The sequence below is a fragment of the Eurypyga helias genome, unplaced genomic scaffold, assembly GCF_000690775.1.
Source record: "Eurypyga helias isolate BGI_N326 unplaced genomic scaffold, ASM69077v1 scaffold5707, whole genome shotgun sequence".
NCBI lineage: Eukaryota > Metazoa > Chordata > Aves > Eurypygiformes > Eurypygidae > Eurypyga > Eurypyga helias.
In genome coordinates this window covers 14,557-35,761 of record NW_010263552.1, presented here as the reverse complement: position 1 = coordinate 35,761, position 21,205 = coordinate 14,557, and the positions used below count along the sequence as shown (strand labels likewise).

Genomic DNA, 21,205 nt, shown 5'->3' with positions numbered 1-21,205 from the left:
ATTCTATGATTCTATGAAATAAAAAGGTCTGCAGTCAGCAGAGTATGGTCTAGGCTGTGAGCTGCAATGCTATGAGACAAAACAGATGTAATTATTTTGATTGCATATGTTATGGATGATACCCACTTGATGTGACTTAATCTTCATTTCTGATGCGGTAGCTTCCCCATTGTAACGATTCTGCTTACCAAACTTAAAATACTTGTTAAAAAAAAAAAAATACCAAATGCATGGTTCAGGCTGCAGTTGTAGAAAATTTCCACCAGAATTAATGTCTGTTACTGATGAATGTCTAGGAAACGTGTTTGCCTGCCAGTGAAGGCAAGATACGTCTTCAGACAATGCCCTTCTGCTGTAGTGTTTAAACCTCTGTTTTGGGTTTTTTTGGTAACGTATCCCATCATGGAATACATAGATGATCAGTCAGTAAAGAGAACACTGGTCTACAACTTTGCATCAATCACAACTGCTGTGTCCAGGCCATGTCCAAGATAGAAGGATGGGACGTTTCGTTATAGTTCTGCTCCTTGTGTAGGCCTGTCCTGGACATCAGTAAATGGAGCGGAGTGGCTGCTGTGACAAGAAAATACAGATTTGTTCTAACATTTCCTTTCTTTTTTTTTCTGTTCAGCTTGTCTGCTCATTTGCAACTTACGTTTACTGGGTTCTTCCATAAAAATGGTATGTTTGCTAATTCATTCACTATACTGTTCATTTGCATAGCAACTTTGGAATTCGTATAGATCTGTGAGCGGGATGTTTGAATGTTTTGAATCTTTGCTGTTTGTGGATTATAAGTTATTTAAGCTCAGACTGCCCCATTAGTTATAATATCAGTAGCAATTTAAATATATTGTAGCATAATTATAATGTTAAGCAGTAAGCCTTCTGTGATTTGAGTCAAAACAGTGATTTTATAAAATGGACAATGAAGTATTTCTCCAGGAGTTCCTGAGGAAAGTGATTTTATGGGAGTGGGTCTTTGGGGTATTTGAAGTAGCTTTAAAAAAACCCTTAAGTTTGTGTCTTTTTTTTTTTTTAAAGCCTTCAAATAATTAGAAGATTCAATGTGTTTAATAAAATAAAAGTCTGAGAATAAGTTTTATCAAGTAGAGCCTAGAAATGAGGCAAAGGCCATGTCATTGGTTGTAAAAGCAACAGAAATCATGTTCTATTGTGTCTTTTATGCACATAAGGCTTTACCTCTCAAAATTGGAATATTGGACTTCCCAGACCAGAATGAAGGGTTCTGTTCCTTTAACGAAAGCAGAAGTGACATGTTTTGTGCTGTATAGGCATGGCTAAATTCACTGTCTTCATACTTCCCTGGGAAAAATAAAAGCTGTTTAACCATTAAGATAAAACTGTTTCTAATTTTTTGGTTAAAGTTATTCTGAATGGCATCTTAGTCTCGGATGTAGAAGTTAATAACTGGCCATGTAGCAGGTTTTGTACTTTGGTGTGGATTTTTTTAAAAGTTATGTTTCCTCCTCGGATCTATACGCTTTACCAGATCTATTCAGCAAGATATTTGAAAGTTAGAAGTTCTAAATGTCTGGATTTCAGAATCACTTCTTTATTAAACTGTAATGTTAGGCTGGGAAGGTTATTCAAATCCATAGGTTAGGAACATTCTGCTTCTGGAACTGGAGAATACAGCTGGTCTCAGTGGATAGTATTCATCTTGTTTCTACCCTCAGGAGCATCGTGCTCTATGTTGCCTTCCGTATTTAAGCTGGGAAGCCACAAGGGACTTCTGGGGCCGCTAGTGATAAGAATAGAGACATATAGAATAGAGCTGGAGCATAGGGTTTGCTGATGTGTCTTAGATTCGGATATGTAGCGTCAAAACCAGATCCTTGCAGGACACGATGTAGCAGTAAACCTCTCCTATGGATATTAAAGTTCTGAGTGGATAGGATTGTTGTTCCACAGGCTTTGCTCACAGACCTTCCTTTCCTTACTGCTTTTCTACAATGGTGTGGTCTTGCACACACATAGACTGTACTAGATTTTTCAAGATGTTAATATGACTCTGTGTGGTTTTGACTCTTTAGATTATGTGGCTTCACTGTTAACTATAAAAACCTTTCACTTCAGGAGAGTACTACATACAGTGAGAGCCTGGAGGTCATTTGTACTGTAGAAAAGGGTACCAGTGAGTAACGTATGTGATAGTGAATGTTAAATACAAAAAATATCCTTTCACTTCAGGAGAGTACTACATACAGTGAGAGCCTGGAGGTCATTTGTACTGTAGAAAAGCGTACCGAGTAATGTATGTGATAGTGAATGTTAAATAGAAAAAATATTTAAATTAACAAAGATGGCAAAATTAATATGCTTATTTCTCTGGATAGAAATTATGTTAAGAACTCTTGGAACTGAGAGTGTGGTGGAGTTTTGGTTGGGGTCACCCCTGTCTTCAGTTTCTGCATTTGCCAAGATTTCTAATCATGTCTTGTGTTTACAATTTTTAAAAATCCACTTGTTTCATAAAACTGCTCTGAGGGTCTTTGATGACTTACCAGAACTCTGTCTTGACTGAAACACCTTAAGTTTGTTCAGTGTGGATATAGTGTCAGGAGGAAGGGAAATGACGAGGCATGGGTTATATTGTCTGTATTATGCTGAAGCTTTGCTTTCTGTATCTGATGAGCATAACAAAGTACTTCGCTGAATGTCAGATTCTTTGTGACATGGACTAGAGTGAAGCCATTGTGCTTTTTAACTTAAGCCCATAATGATATTTGTAGTATTTTAAAAGAGCAGAAATAACTTCTTACAGATTCATCCAGTTTTGACTGATCATTATTTTTCAGAATTTCTTCCACAAACTGTGTTTTACCCACATATACAATCGAGGCTTATATTTCTACTCTTCCTCCATATGAGGACACATGTCCAAATAAATATAAATTCACATGATTAAAGGTTCTCCTATTATACAGTGAAATTTATTTGGTAAGGCAGTTCTTAACTGCCATTGCTGATCATACTGCTGGCAGCAGTGGTCTTGAAGATTCCAGGCTCCAGGAAATTTATGGTGCATAGAGTGTGAAGCCGAGTCTTAGAAAATAAGACTTTTATAATATTATTTCAAGAATCCTTTAGTGTCTATTCTGCACATACTTAACCTTGCATAATCCTTAAGTTTGTGGGTGGGTTTATTTTGTGTTTGGGTTTTTGTTTTGTTTTTTTCCCCCTATCTGATTGCATCTGGATCTTAACATTTGATGCAAACAAAATAAGTTTGCAAGCTGAAAAGGAAAAAATTATTGTAGGAAATAATTTGACTTGTCTGTAATTAGAGTATTCTGACATTCCTTAAATCTACCTGTATCCTTTTTCCCTGCTATAAAAAGGTTTTGGCAATACCAAAGGTAGCAAGCTTACTCTTTTGAACGTTGGAAACCAGCTATGCTTTTGAATCTGCTACTATTAGAATAGTTAGGTAGGATATGTTCTCAAGTGGGAGTTTGCAGTAAGTTTGGGGAAAACTGAAACTTAGAATTTGACTGGAGGCCTTTGTGCCTGGAGACATCTACAGTTAAAAAGTAGTTACAAGTGGATTTATACCACTGAACACGTGTTCACTTTTTCAGAACTTAAAATATTTCTCTGTTTAGATAAGCCATCACAAAACTCAGAGAATGAACAAAATTCTGTGACCCTGGAAGTACTGCTTGTGAAAGTTTGCCACAAGAAACGAAAGGTAAAAACGATTTGACAAACAATCAATATACCTTAAAGTAAAATGTTGACCTGATTCTAGAATACCTAATTAACATTGCCATACAACAGAGTAATGGTGAGATGATGCTTCTGTTGAGATCAATGGAGTCTTTAGGAGTTCATCTACCCAAGCTGTTTCCTATTGACTGGGTAAGGGATTCTTAAGAAGCAAATATTTATATATTCAAACATGGATTTTGCTCTGTTTTGTGAGAAGTAACTGGAAGTCTAAAAAAACGTTCAGCTTTGTTCATTGAATGTAGCTTGCTTGTAAGTCAGATTCACTCAGCATGAATTCCAGCCACCTCTATTTTTACTTCAAATTTTTTGTAGCACATCATTAGACTGTTAATTCTGTTGTGATGTCCAGAGGCTTAAGTAAACCAGGCAATCACAGAATCATAAAACAATCTATGCCTTTTAGAGTTTAGAAATAAAAAGGAACAAATTGTAATTGTTTAGAATTCCCCAGTTATCTGCCAAGTCATCTCTTCCCTTGGTTTTTTTCTGTGCCTATGTTTTTTACATTGATGATCTCAATTATTGCAGATTTTTAGCAACTGTGAATCATAAAGAATTTTCATATCTTTTTTTAAGCATATTTGAATTTTCTTGCAGTTTCAGCTGTTTGTTTCATACCAGTTGGCACATTATCTTCACAGCAATGGGAATATGAGAGGCTCAGTAATGCATGCTGTAATTTTTAACCAGAAAGGGCAAGATTTGCAGTCAGATCTTTGTATATTTTCCCCAAGAATGTTAAGCTGTTTTGACATGTTTTTAAGAGTTAATATTGTTTCTAGCCAATTTTGTTTCTTGCCATAGTGTGGTTAAATATGGTAAAAGCAGGAGGTGCTGATGGTTATTTGAAGTGTTTTGCTGCAAGTTTCATGCTTAGTCCGTCTTGCCTTGTTTTTCCAATAATACACAGTGTTCAATGATCTGTTTGAGAGATACTGAATATAATAAATGCTAGGTAAGTGGTTCTTTATCTCCCAGATAGCACAAAGTGCACTTTGTAATATTGGAAGGAGAAGATAGGAAGCCCTTGAAATATATATATAACCAAAACATTCAATTCCTTTAGGTAAACAGAATTAAATTAGTATTAATGACTGTTCTACAATCTTTCCGAATGCCTCATGTTAGTGTTAATTTAATCACATAGAGAAAGATGGCTGCTGCCAGAAGGGGTTATAAAATGCCAGTTTTATTTACACTTTCAAATATCTGTTTTACATTTAAAACCTGGGATTGTTATTCCAGATTTTTTTAACATCTGTTACAGGGCTTATTTTCAGAAGGATGGCAGGTCAAGTATACTTTGTAAACTATATAAATTTTAATGTCTTGACTTTGTATGCTAAAAACCTAAACCTTAGCTTTCTTGTTTTCCTACAGGATGTCAGTTGTCCGATAAGACAGGTTCCTACAGGTAAAAAGCAGGTGCCTTTAAACCCAGACCTCAGCCAAATAAAACCAGGCAACTTCCCATCACTTGCAGTTTCCAGCAATGAGTTTGAACCAAGCAACAGCCATATGGTGAAGTCTTACTCGTTGTTATTCAGAGTAACTCGCCCAGGAAGAAGAGAGTTTAATGGACTGATCAATGGTGAAACTAATGAAAACATCGGTAACTTCAATCTTCAAATATGCTTTTCACAGTTTATCTTGTAGCCATGTATGCAGTTGTCTTCATCAGCAGTGTATGTCGTACTCTGGGAAGGGCCAGTATGGATGAGTGACTGAATTTGCAGTCTTTTCAAGACTAAAATAATCTGTTAACAGTCTTCTCAAGGGGCTGAAATACAGTTGGTAGCTAATTTCACACCAATTTTTACTAATGTGTGAAGGTGTGAGGCAACACTGTTGGGTGGTGAGTAATATAAGAGAGCCCTGCGGTCACTAGCGTTACACCTCCAACAACTCTGGTCACTACTGACTCTGCTGCAGGGGCTGTCATGGTCACTCATAAAAACTAAATGACTGGCCAGTTAAGAAAATACCTTAATAAATTCTTAAAAGCTATTTTCTTATTCTCATCAAGTCATGTTATGTTACATCACAAATGTTAGAACATTGAAGAGCGCGCGTAGAATGAAAAACTTTCTCACTATCTTATAACTACAAGAGGAGGAAGGTCACATCCCAGATTCCTAATGCTGACAGAGTAATGGGTCTATGAATCTGTGTGCACATAACAAAAATATAATTACTGTTAAGCAAAGTGCTGTTGAGCTGTTCATTAAATACTATGTCCTTTTATATTGTATGACACATCTGACATAATCAACAGCCAGTTAAATTTTACATTTGCATAGGAGCTGCTCGGGCTTTTGAATCTGTGCTTACATAGTAATTGAATACCATGTTTCTTCTGTACAGATGTCAACGAGGAGCTTCCAGCTAGGAGAAAAAGAAACTCTTCGAATCGCGAAGATGGGGAAAAGACATTTGTAGCACAAATGACTGTATTTGATAAAAACAGGTAATATTATCCAAAATAAATATTGCTTCTGCTAATCGTTATGAATTGGTTTCATATTAAATCTGTTCTTTATTTTCAGTGTTGGCTGTCTTTGGATGCATTTTTAGTTGGTAGTTGCAATAAAAGCTTAGGCTTGGGTTTTTTATTTTTTTAAATCTGCAGGTTTCATAATGCACATTTTATACTGAGACCTTTTCACTGACAGTTGTAAATAGCTCCCATTTACGAACTTGAGTATTGTCCTGTTAATATGCATCAGTTCATCTGCTCCTTGACAGTTTTTTGACAGGTGTAATTTCTCTTGTTCTGTTAAAGGTCAGTGACAGTGTAATTAAAAAGTAAAACAAACAAGTCTCTGAAATATGCTTACTCCTTATATTCTATTTGCTGGCATAATTTTCTCTGTGCCCTGGCTCCTGCTGATGCAGTCACACGTTTCGTTCTGCTGGCACCTAAAGAAGACATTAGGTCTCCATTACTACAGTGAAATAAAACAAGTAGTTAAAATCATAATGAGCTTACTCTGTCTTGTAGTTTATGTGATGAAATATTATTATGTTATCTTGACACTACTTAATATATTTTAAAGGAGGTGGAGTGGGGTGAATTCATACATAGCTGTAGCTTAGAGCAATCCAGATATCTCAGAAGTAGCATACCCACTAAGTGGACATTGTAGTTGTTTATCCTGCAGAAGATAATACCAGCAACAGCCAAAAATCAGTATATGAAATGAAGAGTTCTGTCCATGGCAAATGTAGATTATGGCTAGATGTTGTATCTAGATACTTCTTTTTTAGTAAAAATAGGAATTACAGCTTCAAGAGGCTGCTTCTTAGAACATAGTTCCAAGTGATTCTGACAAAATGGTTGTTCATCCAAATACAGTTTTAGAAGTCTTGTATTTTGAGTAGTTTTTTAAATAAATGTCCTTCTTTAATCTGTATCTTCTAAGAAGTCTTGACAGTATTTTGTTCTTTACTATTACTTAATTCAAGTGGAGAAGTTCAGTATGTTAAACCTGCTATGAACCATTAGGTGGGTGTGTAGTGATACATAAAATAGATGTTTTCAGCCATACAGTTGAGCAAGTCACACTGATTTGCAGCAGAACCAAATCATGCATAAAAATGAGTATTTTTAAGAAAATATTTTAAGTTTTACTTTATATGAAAAGCCATCTTTGTAATATTAATCGATTTAACAGCTTATTATATGTGGATTTTTTTAAGGTATAAACTGTTCATTTATGTTAACATCTTTTTGCTGTTTGATTGAGAAATTGTTAACATAAGTAATTTTACCCAGACTCCATGCCTGGGAAAGAATTACACGTATCATGCAGATCTAGAAAAAGTATTGTCTTAAGGCCACCATCTGCTCTATTTATATGTTGGTTTTTTGTTTTGTGGTGTGGGTAAATAGAGTAAATGATGGAGTTAGTGTTTTGCAAGATGCTGTCAGGAAATACAGTAAAAGGTCTCTGGTGGCTTACTTGGTGTGTTTATAACTTTATTCTTCTGAGATACTTCTGCTGTAATGCAGTTTACATGTAAAAGAAAAAGATAGGTTGAAGTTTACCTATTCCAGTATCTCTCATTGTAGAAGGCTGAAGGGTCTAGAAAGAGCCTTTTTCTGCAAGACACAATTCCCAGGTACAAACTGTGTAACACTTAGCATACATTCACGTGAAATTTATCTACTTAGCAACAACTCATTTATTCTGAATAATGCTTCTGTAGCTTGTGATCTGTCATCAGGAGTTGAGAGCCACTGCTTCAGAAAGTAATGTCTCAAAAGGAAAAACACAGAATCGTGGGAAAGTGAGGTCGCATTGTAAATTGATACTACGTGCTGATTTGTGTTGGTATCCTGAAAACATACATACCCATGAAACATTTTCCTGAGACTATACTTTTGATTCCATGCTTTTTCCTTTTTGCTTCTCCTGTGCTGTTCAGCATGTGGCAACAAAAGAAAACTAAGAAAAAATCAGAATTTCTCGATCCTCACTGAACAGACTGCTACAGAGGAGGAAAGAGGGTGGGCTAGGGAGGAAAGTAAAACTGGTCAGCTGAGATGATCCAAAGCTGACCTGAATGAAATATGAGCTGGAGGGGGGGCAGAGAGTGTAGATCTTGACCTATTGGTAGACTTACGTGAAAGCTTGCACTTAGCATTTTCTGACCTCAGCCAAAATAGTCTGAGAAATGTCTCTTTGTTTCCTTATCCAGCTGGATATTTTATTTAGATGTTTTTCATTTGTCTCATTTGAGGGTTCTGCAGCATGTGCACTTGGCAGTCTTCTCGGACTGCAGAAAACTTAGCGTGTTGGTTAACGTGTGAATTACCCATTCTAGGCTACGTAAAGCAGTTTTGTTTGTTTGCTCTTTGAGAATGTCATACTTAAGGGAACTTCAACATAGTCAATTTTAAGGTTACATCTGACATGGCTTGGATCTGAAGATGGGATTCTTTACTTTTGGAGGTCTGATTAGTTTGCTAGAACAGAGGAGTTATTAATAAAGCAGGAATAAAGGAGATGGGTGTGAGGGGTGTAATTCAGTTTGGTTTTTCTTTCGTGACAGAAAGATACTAATCGTAGTACTTTTGTATTAACAATAGCTGTCTTACATCTCTTGGAATCGCTTGGCTGGGGCATTTTGCATTCATGTTTGGCATTAGGCAGCTTCTTCATTATGGATGGTATTTACCTAAGATTCACACTTAGTTGCCAAATAACTTTGCCTAAAAATCTGCCTTTAGTTTCATGAAAATTTAGTTACTGTGAAGTGAAATATAGTCCACAATTTACAAATTGTTTGGCAAACAATAAAAACGAGCTGCTTTACTCACAATACATACTTTGTCTTGGCAGGCGCTTGCAGCTTCTGGATGGGGAATATGAAGTGGCCATGCAGGAAATGGAAGAGTGTCCCATTAGCAAGAAAAGAGCAACATGGGAAACAATACTTGATGGGAAGGTATGGATTGTTTTAGTAGCTGAAAGACCTGTCTTCACTTAAAATGGCCTGGGTTAAGGTGGAACACATGTCAAAGTGTAGACAGTGGCTGTTCCTCTGAAGGTGGATTAAATTGGTCAGGGGATAGTACTTTCAGGATGTGTGGACACGTGTTTTAATTTAGCTCTTGGTTTAGTAAAGCTTTGGCTGCACTAGATCGTTAATACAAGCAGATGTTAACTACTGTAGGTATGACAGCTGTCTCTTTCAATGACTCCTGAGTTTCTGTCTTACAAAATCAGGCAGATTAAAGGTTTGTTACTGTAATAAGTTCAAGTGGGACAGATCAAAACGAGCAAACTGCAGAAGCACAATATTCTGGGGAAAGAAAGAAGAACCCAGAGCATTCATAGGTGTGATCTCTCACATACCTTAAGAGAATACTGGTGAGATTTAGTGATGAAAGGAAGAGAGTGCGTCAGTGTAGGAGAAATTGTTGACTGAGTTGAATCAACACTCATTGATACAGTGAATGCAGGTGATTGTGTGCACTTAGTCACCTGCTCCTGTGTCCTGGGAGAGTACCAGCCTGAAGAGAAGATAAAAAATTCTAGATGGTTGCAAAGTAGTCATGAGTCAACATGATTATATACTTAGGAAAAAAGCAGAGATGAACCAAAGGATATAGTAGAAATACAGTTATAAATTCTTATTCTGTTCAGCCTTTACCTGGAATAAATTGTGTTTGAGAAATGAAAATTGAAAAAGCTAGAAACAGCTTTTAGGAAGATTATAGGAAGAGATCCTCCACATGTAAATGTGATTAAAAGTGTGTGTGTGTATATATTATTTTTCTGATTTTGCAATAGCATTTCTCTAATGTAATAAGGCCTATATATATAATAAAGACCTTTTATCAATGCAGTTACAGAATCCCATCTTAAATTTAGGGTATGATACTTGATAATAAGCATTTGGACTTGACTGAGGTCTGTTATCTTGGTGAGTGGAATACAAGAACATATCCATAGGAGGTTATTACAGGAGTGTACACAGCAGAGCGCAGTGTGTTTTTTAAAGCTTGTGTATTAATATGTAATAGCTTCGACTGCAGAATTAGACGTAGGTGTGAGCAGAAAGTACACTGGCAGCTGGATGGTGTGTAAGTGCTGTTCTCTTTCTAGTCAGGGCCATGCTGTGTAGTGTTTGGTGTTTCATAAAGATCAGTGTGTGTGCAACAGTTTGTGCATGATGTGGTAGCTCAGTAATGTGCAGGAAACTGCCCAGTCAGCTCTTTCACCTTCTTTTTTAGTATATCTAAATGTTTATGCTTATGTCAAACACAAGGACTCAAAGTGATTAAAAAAATACATCTGTCCCCATTCTGTGACTACTTTCTCAGGATTGTCTTTGTACATGGGAAGACACTAATTCTGCTGGTTTGATTCCTCCCCCCCCAGAGATTGCCTCCATTTGAAACATTTTCTCAGGGACCTACGCTTCAGTTTACTCTTCGCTGGACAGGAGACACAAATGATAAGTCTACAGCTCCTATAGCTAAGCCTCTTGCAACAAGAAATTCTGAAAGCCTCCCTCAAGAAAACAAGCCCAATTCTGTTAAACCTACTCAGACTATAGGTAAGCAAACCTTGGTTTTGCTGCTGCATAAGCATCTGCTTGGCACTTCTGTGCTTCAAGGTTCCTGTCTTACGGGTGTAACTGCTTCAGGTAATCTTAAACATGGAAAAAAAACCCAAATGAATGGGCTTTGTTGTATCCCATATTTAATACTTTTTTAAAGGCAAGTTTAAAAGCTAAAAATAGTGGGTTGTTTGAATTAAACAATATTGAAGTAATTATATACAGTGCTCATAAATCTTGCTGTGAAATAAATCAGGAGGAGGATCTGTGCATAGGACTTGTAGTTGTGTCTGTTTTGCTGTACTAATTTTAATAACTTCTGTCAGTTTTTAAATCTATAGTATTAACAAGTTCATTTTTATGCTTTGTAGTGAAATTGGTTTTAAAATTTGTCCATGAGATGATCTGTTTATCTCTTGGAAAGCGTAGCTGCTACAGTGAAATGTGACAAACTGTCAGAAATCGCGTATGTTCCATTGCGTGTTGGTGGTGTAAAGGTAACTCGGGTTCTTTCAGAACGCTTTTGAACTGGCACCAATCTCCCTGTTAGACAGTTTGATGGCGAGGCACAGTCCCATGATGGAAGCACAATTTTTTTTTTCTTTATTATTTAGCTGCATTTTCTGCATATTCAGACAAGTTAACAGACTTTTGTTTGGGCCTAAGGGTTTTTTCTGGTTTTATTCATTCTGGGCAATCTGAGGTTGTCTAGATAGAATGCAGGCTTACAGTTAGTACTGTCTAAAAATAATTCTGTGTGAGTAAGAATCACAGCAAGTCTGTAAACTGTTACTACAACGTGAGGTAAGTCTGTATTTGTTATATGTAAATTAATCTGTATCTATTGTTGAACTACTTTTCCCTATTTGCTTTGTTTTCAAGACTTTTTGGCTTTACCTTTTAAACTGTCTTTATCTCAACCCACAAGTTTTCTCACTTTTACTTTTCCAGTGCTCTCCCTCATTCCACTCTGAGGAGAGTGAGCGAGCGGCTCTGTGGTGCTCAGCTGCCGGCTGGCGTTAAACCATGGCAGATGTTTTGTAGAAGATTGTAGTATTACGACATTGTTTAGATATTAAAAACAGCCCCGTGAATTTTTTTCTCCTTAGAGTTGTTTAGATCTTGCAAATACTGGGATAGCTGCTGGAGTGGGAGTAACTGGATCAGCTTCACAAAGGGATGCAGCTATACAGCAGGTAGTGTGCAGTAAGGCCCAAGGACAGCTGGAAAACTTAAATATGCAACAGGCTGCTCCTTGAAAGAGCTATGAACATACCTGGTCTCTCAGCTGGCACCCAGTTCACTTCGGAGTAGTCAGTATTTTCAGGCTAGTAACAAGATTGGAACTGTGTGATTAAGGAAACTTCAAGGCCCCTGTTACAGAAGTAATTATCTGGAGGTGGTTCTGTTTCCAGGCTTAGTCCCTGGGGTACGTAGCCGGGCACTGTTTGCCAAGAGTTGCCTTGCCTGGAGTTTTGGGGTTCAGCTGTGGCAGCGCACTGGAGAATTTGTGTGAAATGGTATTTCAGTTTGGTTTAGTGCTGGGTATGTAACTGAGGTTTTGGAGCCGTAGCAGGGATAAGCAGGAGAAAGATTATGATGAAAAAAATAAATGCTTTTCCAAACATGCTTTTTGTGCAGTTGTATTGCAGTGTATGTTGGGAAACTTGGTGGGTCAAAAGTAGCTCATCTCTGGTGGGACTTTGTAAGAGTAGCAATTCTTTTCACTGCTTTTAGGGCTTTAATGTGTAGTAATACAAAAGTTAGAGCAAGAAGAATTTCACGCCTGCCTGTGCAGAAGCCTCTATCTAGGATGATCCCTAACATCCTCAGCCAATCTACTGATATCTTTGTACAATAATATTTAAATAAGACGGATTCCTGTCTTTCAAACTGACTATTTTAGCTGAGCTAGGGATGGCAGACACTTAGATTTCCCAAATCGGGATGAATGGCTGACACTCAACGCACACAAGCACAAAGTAATTTCCATTAGAAGCAGGGAAGTACTTGAACTTTGGCTGTAGTATTTCTGCTTTCTCTTTACTTCCTCATACCAGGCCTCCTTGTTTTTTAGAGTTTCTTGGAGACATATATTGTAATTTGTTAGGCAGGTTTTATGCTGAGACTTGCAAAAGACATGCTGGTATGTTGACTGACGCTAGAAGGTGTGTGTTAGTTCACTAGATGATAAATGTGGAGGCAATAGGGATGTGGCAAGGCTGCGTTGCTGATGTACTGATAGAACCCATTTTTTTCTTGTATCGGAGAAGCAAAATATTCCAGTAAATTGGTGAAGTTACAGCAAGAGCCACATTCCAAAATAGTACAGATATATTCGTACAGAACACGCCGCAGCGCAGTGTGCAGCACTGCAGGGTGTTTATGATGGTTGTGCTGTTCTCAGTCTCTGAATACCAAGAAAGGGAGAGACTGAAAATAGGAAGAGGTTGTGATAGTGAAAGAGAGAGATCCAGTGCATCTTTCCCAAGGGTATAAGAGTTTGGTGTTGTCATTTTACTTTGGCATGTTTCCCAGGGCAGACCAATGGAATAACGACATCAAAGACTTTCTAAATGTGGTGGCTTAAGCTTTGCTGTAATTACAAAGTGCTCAAAGTAACTGAGCCATGGAATTGTAATTTCTCTGATGTGGTGCAGGCTGAAGTGTCAGGCCTCCTTGCTTTTTCATACAGAAAAAGGATAAGATTTCCCTTGTTCTCCAGAATACTAAAGAAATAGGTGCATCTTCTAAAAGATCTCCTTATGTCAGTAGAGCTGAGACTTGTTTTGCCATCTCTTTCGCCATTCAGAAGAAAGTAATGCCATTATTTGGTTTCTCCTGAGCGTAGGTTTATAAAAATGCTTAGCTATGTGGGGTTTCCTGTTAATTGTATGGAATCAAATAATCTTACTGAGACTAAAATGTATGGAAGAGGCTGAGAGGCAACTGAGCTGTGCCATTGCACACACAAACGTGTTTGAGGGATGAGAGTTGAGGGTGAAAGTTCGTTAAATATTTTTGTCTCGGTGCATTTCATACTGTTCTGTGACTTGGGAAGCTTCTGAACGTGTCTTTAAGCAATGATTGCCGTGCAGCCTCTGAAAGCAGTGCTTCTCTTTTATTTCCTAGCCACACCTGCTTTTAGCTATACCTAACAAATTCGCTGTTTGGGTTAAGTGGAGCAAGAAAAATGTTGCTTTTTACCTGACAACCTAAGTTCTCTGAAGGGTTGTCCAAAACTGAAGATACGTGTGGTGTTTAAAAAGTGGTGGGTTTGCCTGTAGATTGGTGAATGAAGCTGAGCATCAAGACTTCCTTGTTGCTGCTGTAAGCTCCTTGGACATAAGTACACCAGAGTAGCCCATTTCCTTCAGCAGCAGTGTGTCCCTCAGAACTTCAGTGCTTGGGCAAGAAGAAACAAAGTCTCTTTTTCCTCCTCACTGAAGAAATGTGTATCTGTGTGTGTTTTTCAGCTGTGAAAGAGTCGTTGCCGACAGACCTTCAAACGAGAAAAGAGAGAGATGTTTTAAATGAACCTCGGCAAAAGTTGCGGATATTTTACCAGGTATTGGAAAAAAGCGTCGGAGGGCAAAAAAATAGAACGTAAATGTTGCATGGAATTAAAATGTTCACTTCTTTTCTGAGCTGGGTGGAAATTTCCATTTGCATGTTCAGTGGATGCCTTGAGGGGTCTCAGATTCACTTACTAAGAGCCATTCCACATATTTGTCCTTTCAGGAAGTATTTTAGAAAACTGATCTTCCTGGGGGCACGTCTGATGTTCCAAAGTACAAAGGATGTCTCATGTTAGACATCTGGACGGGGACAGGTGGTCCTCCCTATGGGGGAAACATTCTTGAAATACTGGAGTTTCGGTACGCTGACCTGGTGTCGTGTTCCCAAGAGCTTACTGTTAGCCTCGGAGGTTTCCTGAAGTGCTGTCCAACCTTGCTTTGGGGTTTGGGAGGTTAATGAACGAAACGCATTCGGTGCTAACACTGCCTGTCCCTTTGTTTGCATCAGTTCCTGTATAACAACAACACGAGACAGCAGACCGAAGCTCGAGACGACTTGCATTGCCCATGGTGCACACTGAACTGTCGGAAGTTGTATAGTTTACTCAAACATCTTAAGCTTTGCCACAGCAGATTTATCTTTAATTATGTTGTAAGTAATCTTTTTGTCGTGTAGCAGTATGAAACACTGTACAGCCTGTCACAGATGTTACGTATGTGGTGATTCTGTTGCTGGCCCGTTAAGGTGCGGGGCTGTATCCACAGGTTACATACAGCCTCCTCTGAATGTTACATGAATGGGGAAAAAAATGTGGGTTTGACTACATTTTTAAATATATATTTATATATTTTTAAAAATAATGTTAATCACTGGAGGATGAATTTAATTATAACTACTGCTTTTGTATTAATGTGTTCTTTTTATGTGATTTAGAAAGCAGTGTAATCTACACTTGGGTGAAAGTCTCTTGAAGCTTTAGGAAATGGGGGGGACTTTTTACAAGGGCCTGTAGTGACAGGACAAGGGGTAATGGGTTTAAATTGCAAGTGGGGAGGTTTAGATTAGATATCAGGAAGAAATTCTTCATGGGGAGGGTGGTGAGGCACTGGGACAGGTTGCCCAGAGAAGCTGTGGATGCCCCATCCCCGGGAGTGTCCAAGGCCAGGCTGGATGAGGCTTTGAGCAACCTGGTCTAGTGGAAGGTGTCCCTGCCCATGGGAGGGGGTTGGAGCTGGATGATGTTTAAGGTCCCTTCCAACCCAAACCATTCTGTGATTCTATAAAATGTAGAAAGTTTTGGGTTTCTGGGGTGCTTGTTAGCAGTCTTTGTGGTATTTTTCTTAATTTTATAATGAGTTCTATTCTGAATGGTTTACATAAAACAGTAAAATGGTACAGAGCGAGGAAGCTTTAGTATCATTTGTTTCCAGAGGTTAAAAATGATTTGGGTGTTATAAAAGGAAACTAGAGCTCTGTCTGGTTATTGATGGGGTGATATTCAGTGTATTTGGAATTGAAGAGGTTACTTGTTTAAACCTCCCACTGTGCTGCCATTACTGTTTGCTAAGTGTGTTTGCAATTACCTGTTTCAGTATCATCCAAAAGGTGCTAGGATAGACGTGTCTATCAACGAGTGCTACGATGGCTCCTACGCAGGAAATCCCCAGGATATCCATCGTCAGCCTGGATTTGCCTTCAGTCGCAACGGACCGGTCAAAAGAACTCCGATTACACACATACTTGTTTGCAGGTAGGGAGATGGGAAACGAGGTCTGGCTGCATTTGTAAACGTGTAGGTGCACAGAAGTGTTTCATTTTACTGTCATTCAGTTATGATGCTTTGTGACTACAGAAAATGTTATTGAAGGATGGTAACTTCACCGGTGATTTTTCTACATCTTCTCAGTTGAGGTATTTTTTTCACAATGATGTAACTTTTAAATCCTTTTTTTTTCCTCAAAAGGTGATGTGTGTTGGAGTGGGGTGTTGGGTTTTCAATGAGGTTTATTTCATTGCTGGTGATTTCCTGCAGGGAGTGGGGAGGCACTGGGACAGGTTGCCCAGAGAAGCTGTGGATGCCCCTTCCCTGGAAGTGTCCAAGGCCAGGCTGGATGAGGCTTGGAGCAACCTGGTCTAGTGGAGGATGTCCCTGCCCGTGGCAGGGGGTTGGACTGGTTGACAACTTTAAGGTCCTTTCCAACCCAAACCATTCTATGATTTCCTCTGTCCCCACCCAAAACATTTTTGTAAGCTGAAGCTTGTAAGAATAGTTTGTATTAATCAATTCCAGTTCCTAGTATTTGCATATTTGATATGATGGTTGAAAGCAGTTCCATTTCTTTCATTCTGCTAGGCCAAAGCGTACGAAAGCAAGTATGTCAGAATTTCTTGAATCTGAAGATGGAGAAGTAGAACAGCAGCGAACATACAGCAGCGGGCACAATCGGCTGTATTTCCACAGTGACACGTGTTTACCTCTCCGTCCACAAGAAATGGAAGTAGACAGTGAGGATGAAAAGGACCCTGAGTGGCTACGGGAGAAAACCATTACTGTAATTATTCCATTTACACGAGATTATTTTAAATGGACTGTGGTTTTTAAAGGATGGTCTGCGGTTGTAAGGAGCAGACAGGGCACATATTGTGAAAATCACGTGTTTTCTTTGAGTGAGTAGGAAATTCTGTGATGGTGAGACACTAATGATGGAAATTCATGGAATCAGGGTGTTTTCAAGTATGTCTGTGGTTACAAAGCTAGCTCAGCCCACGTGAGTCCTGACCAGTTTCCCTGGTCTGCGGCGGGTTTTCTCCTTCAGAGGTGAGATGCTGCAGTCAGAGGAGGGCACACTGGCGTGGCTGTATAATTACAGAAGGAATTGGTTGTCTCGGGTCTCTGCACGATACGACTTTTCTTCTGACCGGCTGGACTGCCGTGCCTGAATTTTCAGCAGTACTTGTTTCTGGGAGGGGTGTGTGGCATATGCTGAATTTTAGGTGTGCTTTCACTGCTTGTCAGCAGACATGCGGTTCTGATGGGCGTGTGTTTCTTTTCCTCTCCTTCCTCCCAATCCTTTCTCTCTCCAGCAAATTGAAGAATTTTCTGATGTTAACGAAGGAGAGAAAGAAGTGATGAAATTATGGAATCTTCATGTTATGAAGCACGGGTATGTTACTAGAAACTTAGTTTTGAGGCAAATAAATTGTGGTATAGGTTCGGTTTACCATTTTGCAGTGTGTTTCACTGAGCACTTCAATTAGCTCAGTTGTTTGGGAAAGGATCGTTAAAGGATAATTTGGCAACAAGCTTTTTGTTGTAAGTTTTTAAACTTAGTAGCCCTGGGGTTTTGGAAAGAAAACCCTTGCAGATGCTGAGAGTGTGTAATAGATGGCCTGTGCAGTTTCACTCATCAACCTTGTTGCAGGGTATCTTGGTTTCCCAAACTTGCCTAACGATGGCTTTCTGACTTGACAGGTTTATTGCTGACAATCAAATGAATCATGCCTGTATGCTGTTTGTTGAAAATTACGGACAAAAAATCATTAAGAAGAACTTGTGTCGAAACTTTATGCTACACCTGGTCAGCATGCATGACTTTAACCTCATCAGCATCATGTCAATAGACAAAGCTGTGGCCAGGCTCCGGGAGATGCAGCAGAAGTTGGAGAAAGGAGAATCTGCCTCCCCAACGGATGAGGAATCTTCTGAGGAACAAAGTGGGACAACAAACGGATATAGTGAAAATAATCTGAGAGAGAGAATTTCAGAAATGGATAGCATCTCAGGTGTCACGAAACAGAGCAAGAAGCAGAAGCTCTGAAGTCAGAAGTCACACGCCATTCAAGGGACAAGCATCGAAGTGACATTGGAGGGTGCATGAGCTCTATAAAGAATTACACCCACAAATACAGAGGTTCCAAACAGGCACTGCTGGATGGAAATAAATGATTTCAACAAGGATATTGTTTCAACAGGGTTTCTATTCAGTTAATTACACAAGTACTACATGTGTATCGGTTTTGGTGATGTAATGACAATATTCTAAGAGTTTGAGCATGAAGAGCAATATGAAAATCCTTTTGTAATTTTAGTAATTAGTGTCTTAAGAACTTTATGGAATTTACGTAATTTAAGTATACGTAAAACCGTTTTTATATTAAGGTTTTTGCATCCGTATCTGGCTGTTTTTCCTACCATGAAGTTGTGAAACATTAGGGAAAGGGGATTGGGATACAGTTTCTGCTTTTCTTCTTTAGAAATTCTCCAGTTAGCTTTTTGTGAAAATAACGTCTCACTATTTAAAGTTTAACCTTGATCCTTGTATTTGAAATCATTTATCAATTGATCATGAATTACAACTTAATTTTTTTTTTACACTAAAATTATCGGAGTTGGCAAACTTAGCACTTCCTTTGTCTTGTGCCTGTTTGGAAAGATCTTGGCTTTTCGTGTTACAGACACAGTGAAGTACCACCTTGGCTTTTTGAGGTTACCAGCAGTTTGGTTTTTCGTGGATAATTCTGATGTATTGATCACCCAGTGTACCATTTTAAACTTGAACATTAGCTCCTTTGTATGTTTCTTACACACCTACACAGCTACACAAACGAGTTGACGCCAGCCCTTGTTGCTGGGCGCGGCGTCGTAGCGTGCCATGCTAAAGCCGGCTCGAGGCAGCGTGCAGGCCTGACGTCGAGTCCCCGCTCTGCGGCGCGCGCCTGCTCTTCTGCCCGAGTACAGACTGCAAGTCCGGGCCGTGGGTTTAGCTTTGGCTTTCAAGATGCCACTCTTGAGGGAAAAATGCACTGTAAAATTGGACCAGAAAATGTGTTGCACTTCTTATGCAAGTATTCTGTGATGTATTGTATTCAATACAGATACTAAGATGCTGACTAAACTATATTTGAGCAGTTTTGCACTGCTGTTAACACATTTTATGCATACGTTTACAGATTTTTTCCAATGGAAAGTGGTTTCACTACTGGTACAGTATCAGCACCGAAGGGTTTATTCCAGCAAGCACTGTGGTTGAGTGACATCACCTCAATTTTTTATTATCCTTAAAATATTGCATTTTTCATATTCTTTATTTATAAAGGAACAATGCTGCTGTAAATACAGGTATTTTTAATTTTTTATTTCATTCCATCACCATGAGATGCAGTTCCCTGTTTGTTTAAGGGGTCTATAAGCTTTCTAATGGTGTCTTCAGAAATTTATAAAATGTAAATACTGATTTTGATGGTCCTTAAGATGTGTTTAACTGTGAGACTATTTAACTAATGGTGTGGATGTGATTTGTCATCCAGTATTAAGTTCTTAGTCACTGATTTTGTGTACAAAATAGGAAAGAGGGAAACTGCAGCTTTCATGACAAACTTCTTGAATTCGCCAGCTGAGTTCTTAGCAAACTCTAATTATGCCTCTGGTTAGTACATCAAGCATTTCTCTCTGGCTTTAATTTGCTAAAGCTGTGCACATATGTAAAAAAATAGATTATTTTAGGGGAGATGTAGTTCTAGGATTATTGCTTATGTCATTTCTTAAGCAGTTACGCTCTTAACGCTTAAAAGAAGGCTAGCATTGTTTGCACAAAACGTTGGTGATCCCCCCCAAAAATAGTAATGAAATTACTTCTGTCCAGTAAACTTTGTATGTCATGTCAATTTATAATAAAAGCTGAAAAAATCCCTTTGTTTTCTATTTATAAAGATGCCTTTTCTATATGTACCTTTGATAGATTTTGAAGATGCAATGTAAGCTGGTTAAAAAGAATCCGAACGGTACAGTAGATGTAAAACCAAAACCAAACCCCAACCGGAAACAAACCAGACCGAGGTCAGTTGTTCGAATGAACCGTTGTTTTTACATTAAATGTTTTATTTGCAATCGGCTTTTGTACATAAAGTTCAGTAATACAAAACCTGCCACGATGGTTGTCCGGTCATTTTTGCGCATGCAGGAAGGCCGCAGGCGGCACCTTGCGTAGGTCGTACTCTGCTCGTCTCCACAGGGCACGGCTCTTCCCGGTAACGGGGGCTGGACAGGAACTCGGCCACGTTTAAGGGGTCTCCAGCAACCGCCACGTTTTCAGCGGGATCGTAGCAACTTCGTGCTCCTCCCCTGGGGTAGAACTGCGCCAGGGCTGTAGGTTGTGTGACTGTTCAGGACTGTAAGTGACACGTATCACGTCTGAGGTGTCGGTTACGCACGCGACCTGTGCTTTTCTCAGGTGTCAGCGGTATGTTTCAAACAGATCTTACAAGATGCTGAGTTTATTTGTTTAAAACGGTGTTGGTTTAAAACAGTGCTTCTGGGCCGGTAGAGGACGGATAGGCCAGAGCGCAAGTGAGGGAGCCCACTGCTTGGCCGCGTCGTGGCTGTGGGAGAGCAGGCACAGAGAAACCTCTCTCTGTGTTAAAAATGAGTCGAAGCGGGGGCTGCCAGCTGTGTCCCGACTACACCTTCGGACAGCGCTTGGCCGGGCTCCTTCCCTCTGACACTGGAAAAGGTCTCCTCATCCAGCCTCTGGTACGTCCATGGCAGATTCCTACGTTGTTTTGTGATCATCTTAACAGGTCTGTGAACTCAGCGTGTGACTTGAGGGTGCAGTTGGTGAGTCTTTAATAGTCCAAAACACTCATTTAGGTCGTTAACCTTCAGCGTGTCTTGAATGCAGCCCTTCGGTTTTTTGGGGCTGAGGTGAAGTTTCACTGCCTGGGATGAAGTGGTTGCAGATCGTTTGAACTGTTCTAATTTCTTAACCAAAAGGAAACAGAAGCCCCAAACCAGCACGTTGATGTTACCTTTGCGACTGCAGGAGCCGTTCCCTGAGGGCAGTTCTGACAGCGTTGTCCCAAG

At 39.2% G+C, this 21,205-nt stretch overlaps 1 protein-coding gene across 1 annotated transcript; it reads left to right on the top strand.

The window, feature by feature from the left end:
* Nucleotides 1-631: 631 nt before the first annotated feature.
* On the top strand, nt 632-20,261 carry SUZ12 (SUZ12 polycomb repressive complex 2 subunit; the record flags this gene model as incomplete). Its single annotated transcript, XM_010156074.1, has 12 exons — nt 632-681; nt 3,630-3,715; nt 5,137-5,368; nt 6,121-6,223; nt 9,102-9,207; nt 10,647-10,824; nt 14,304-14,395; nt 14,854-14,997; nt 15,939-16,096; nt 16,700-16,898; nt 17,431-17,510; nt 17,819-20,261. Coding segments are annotated over 12 exons (1,774 nt in total), but the record flags the coding sequence as incomplete, so codon positions are not given.
* Nucleotides 20,262-21,205: the final 944 nt, after the last annotated feature.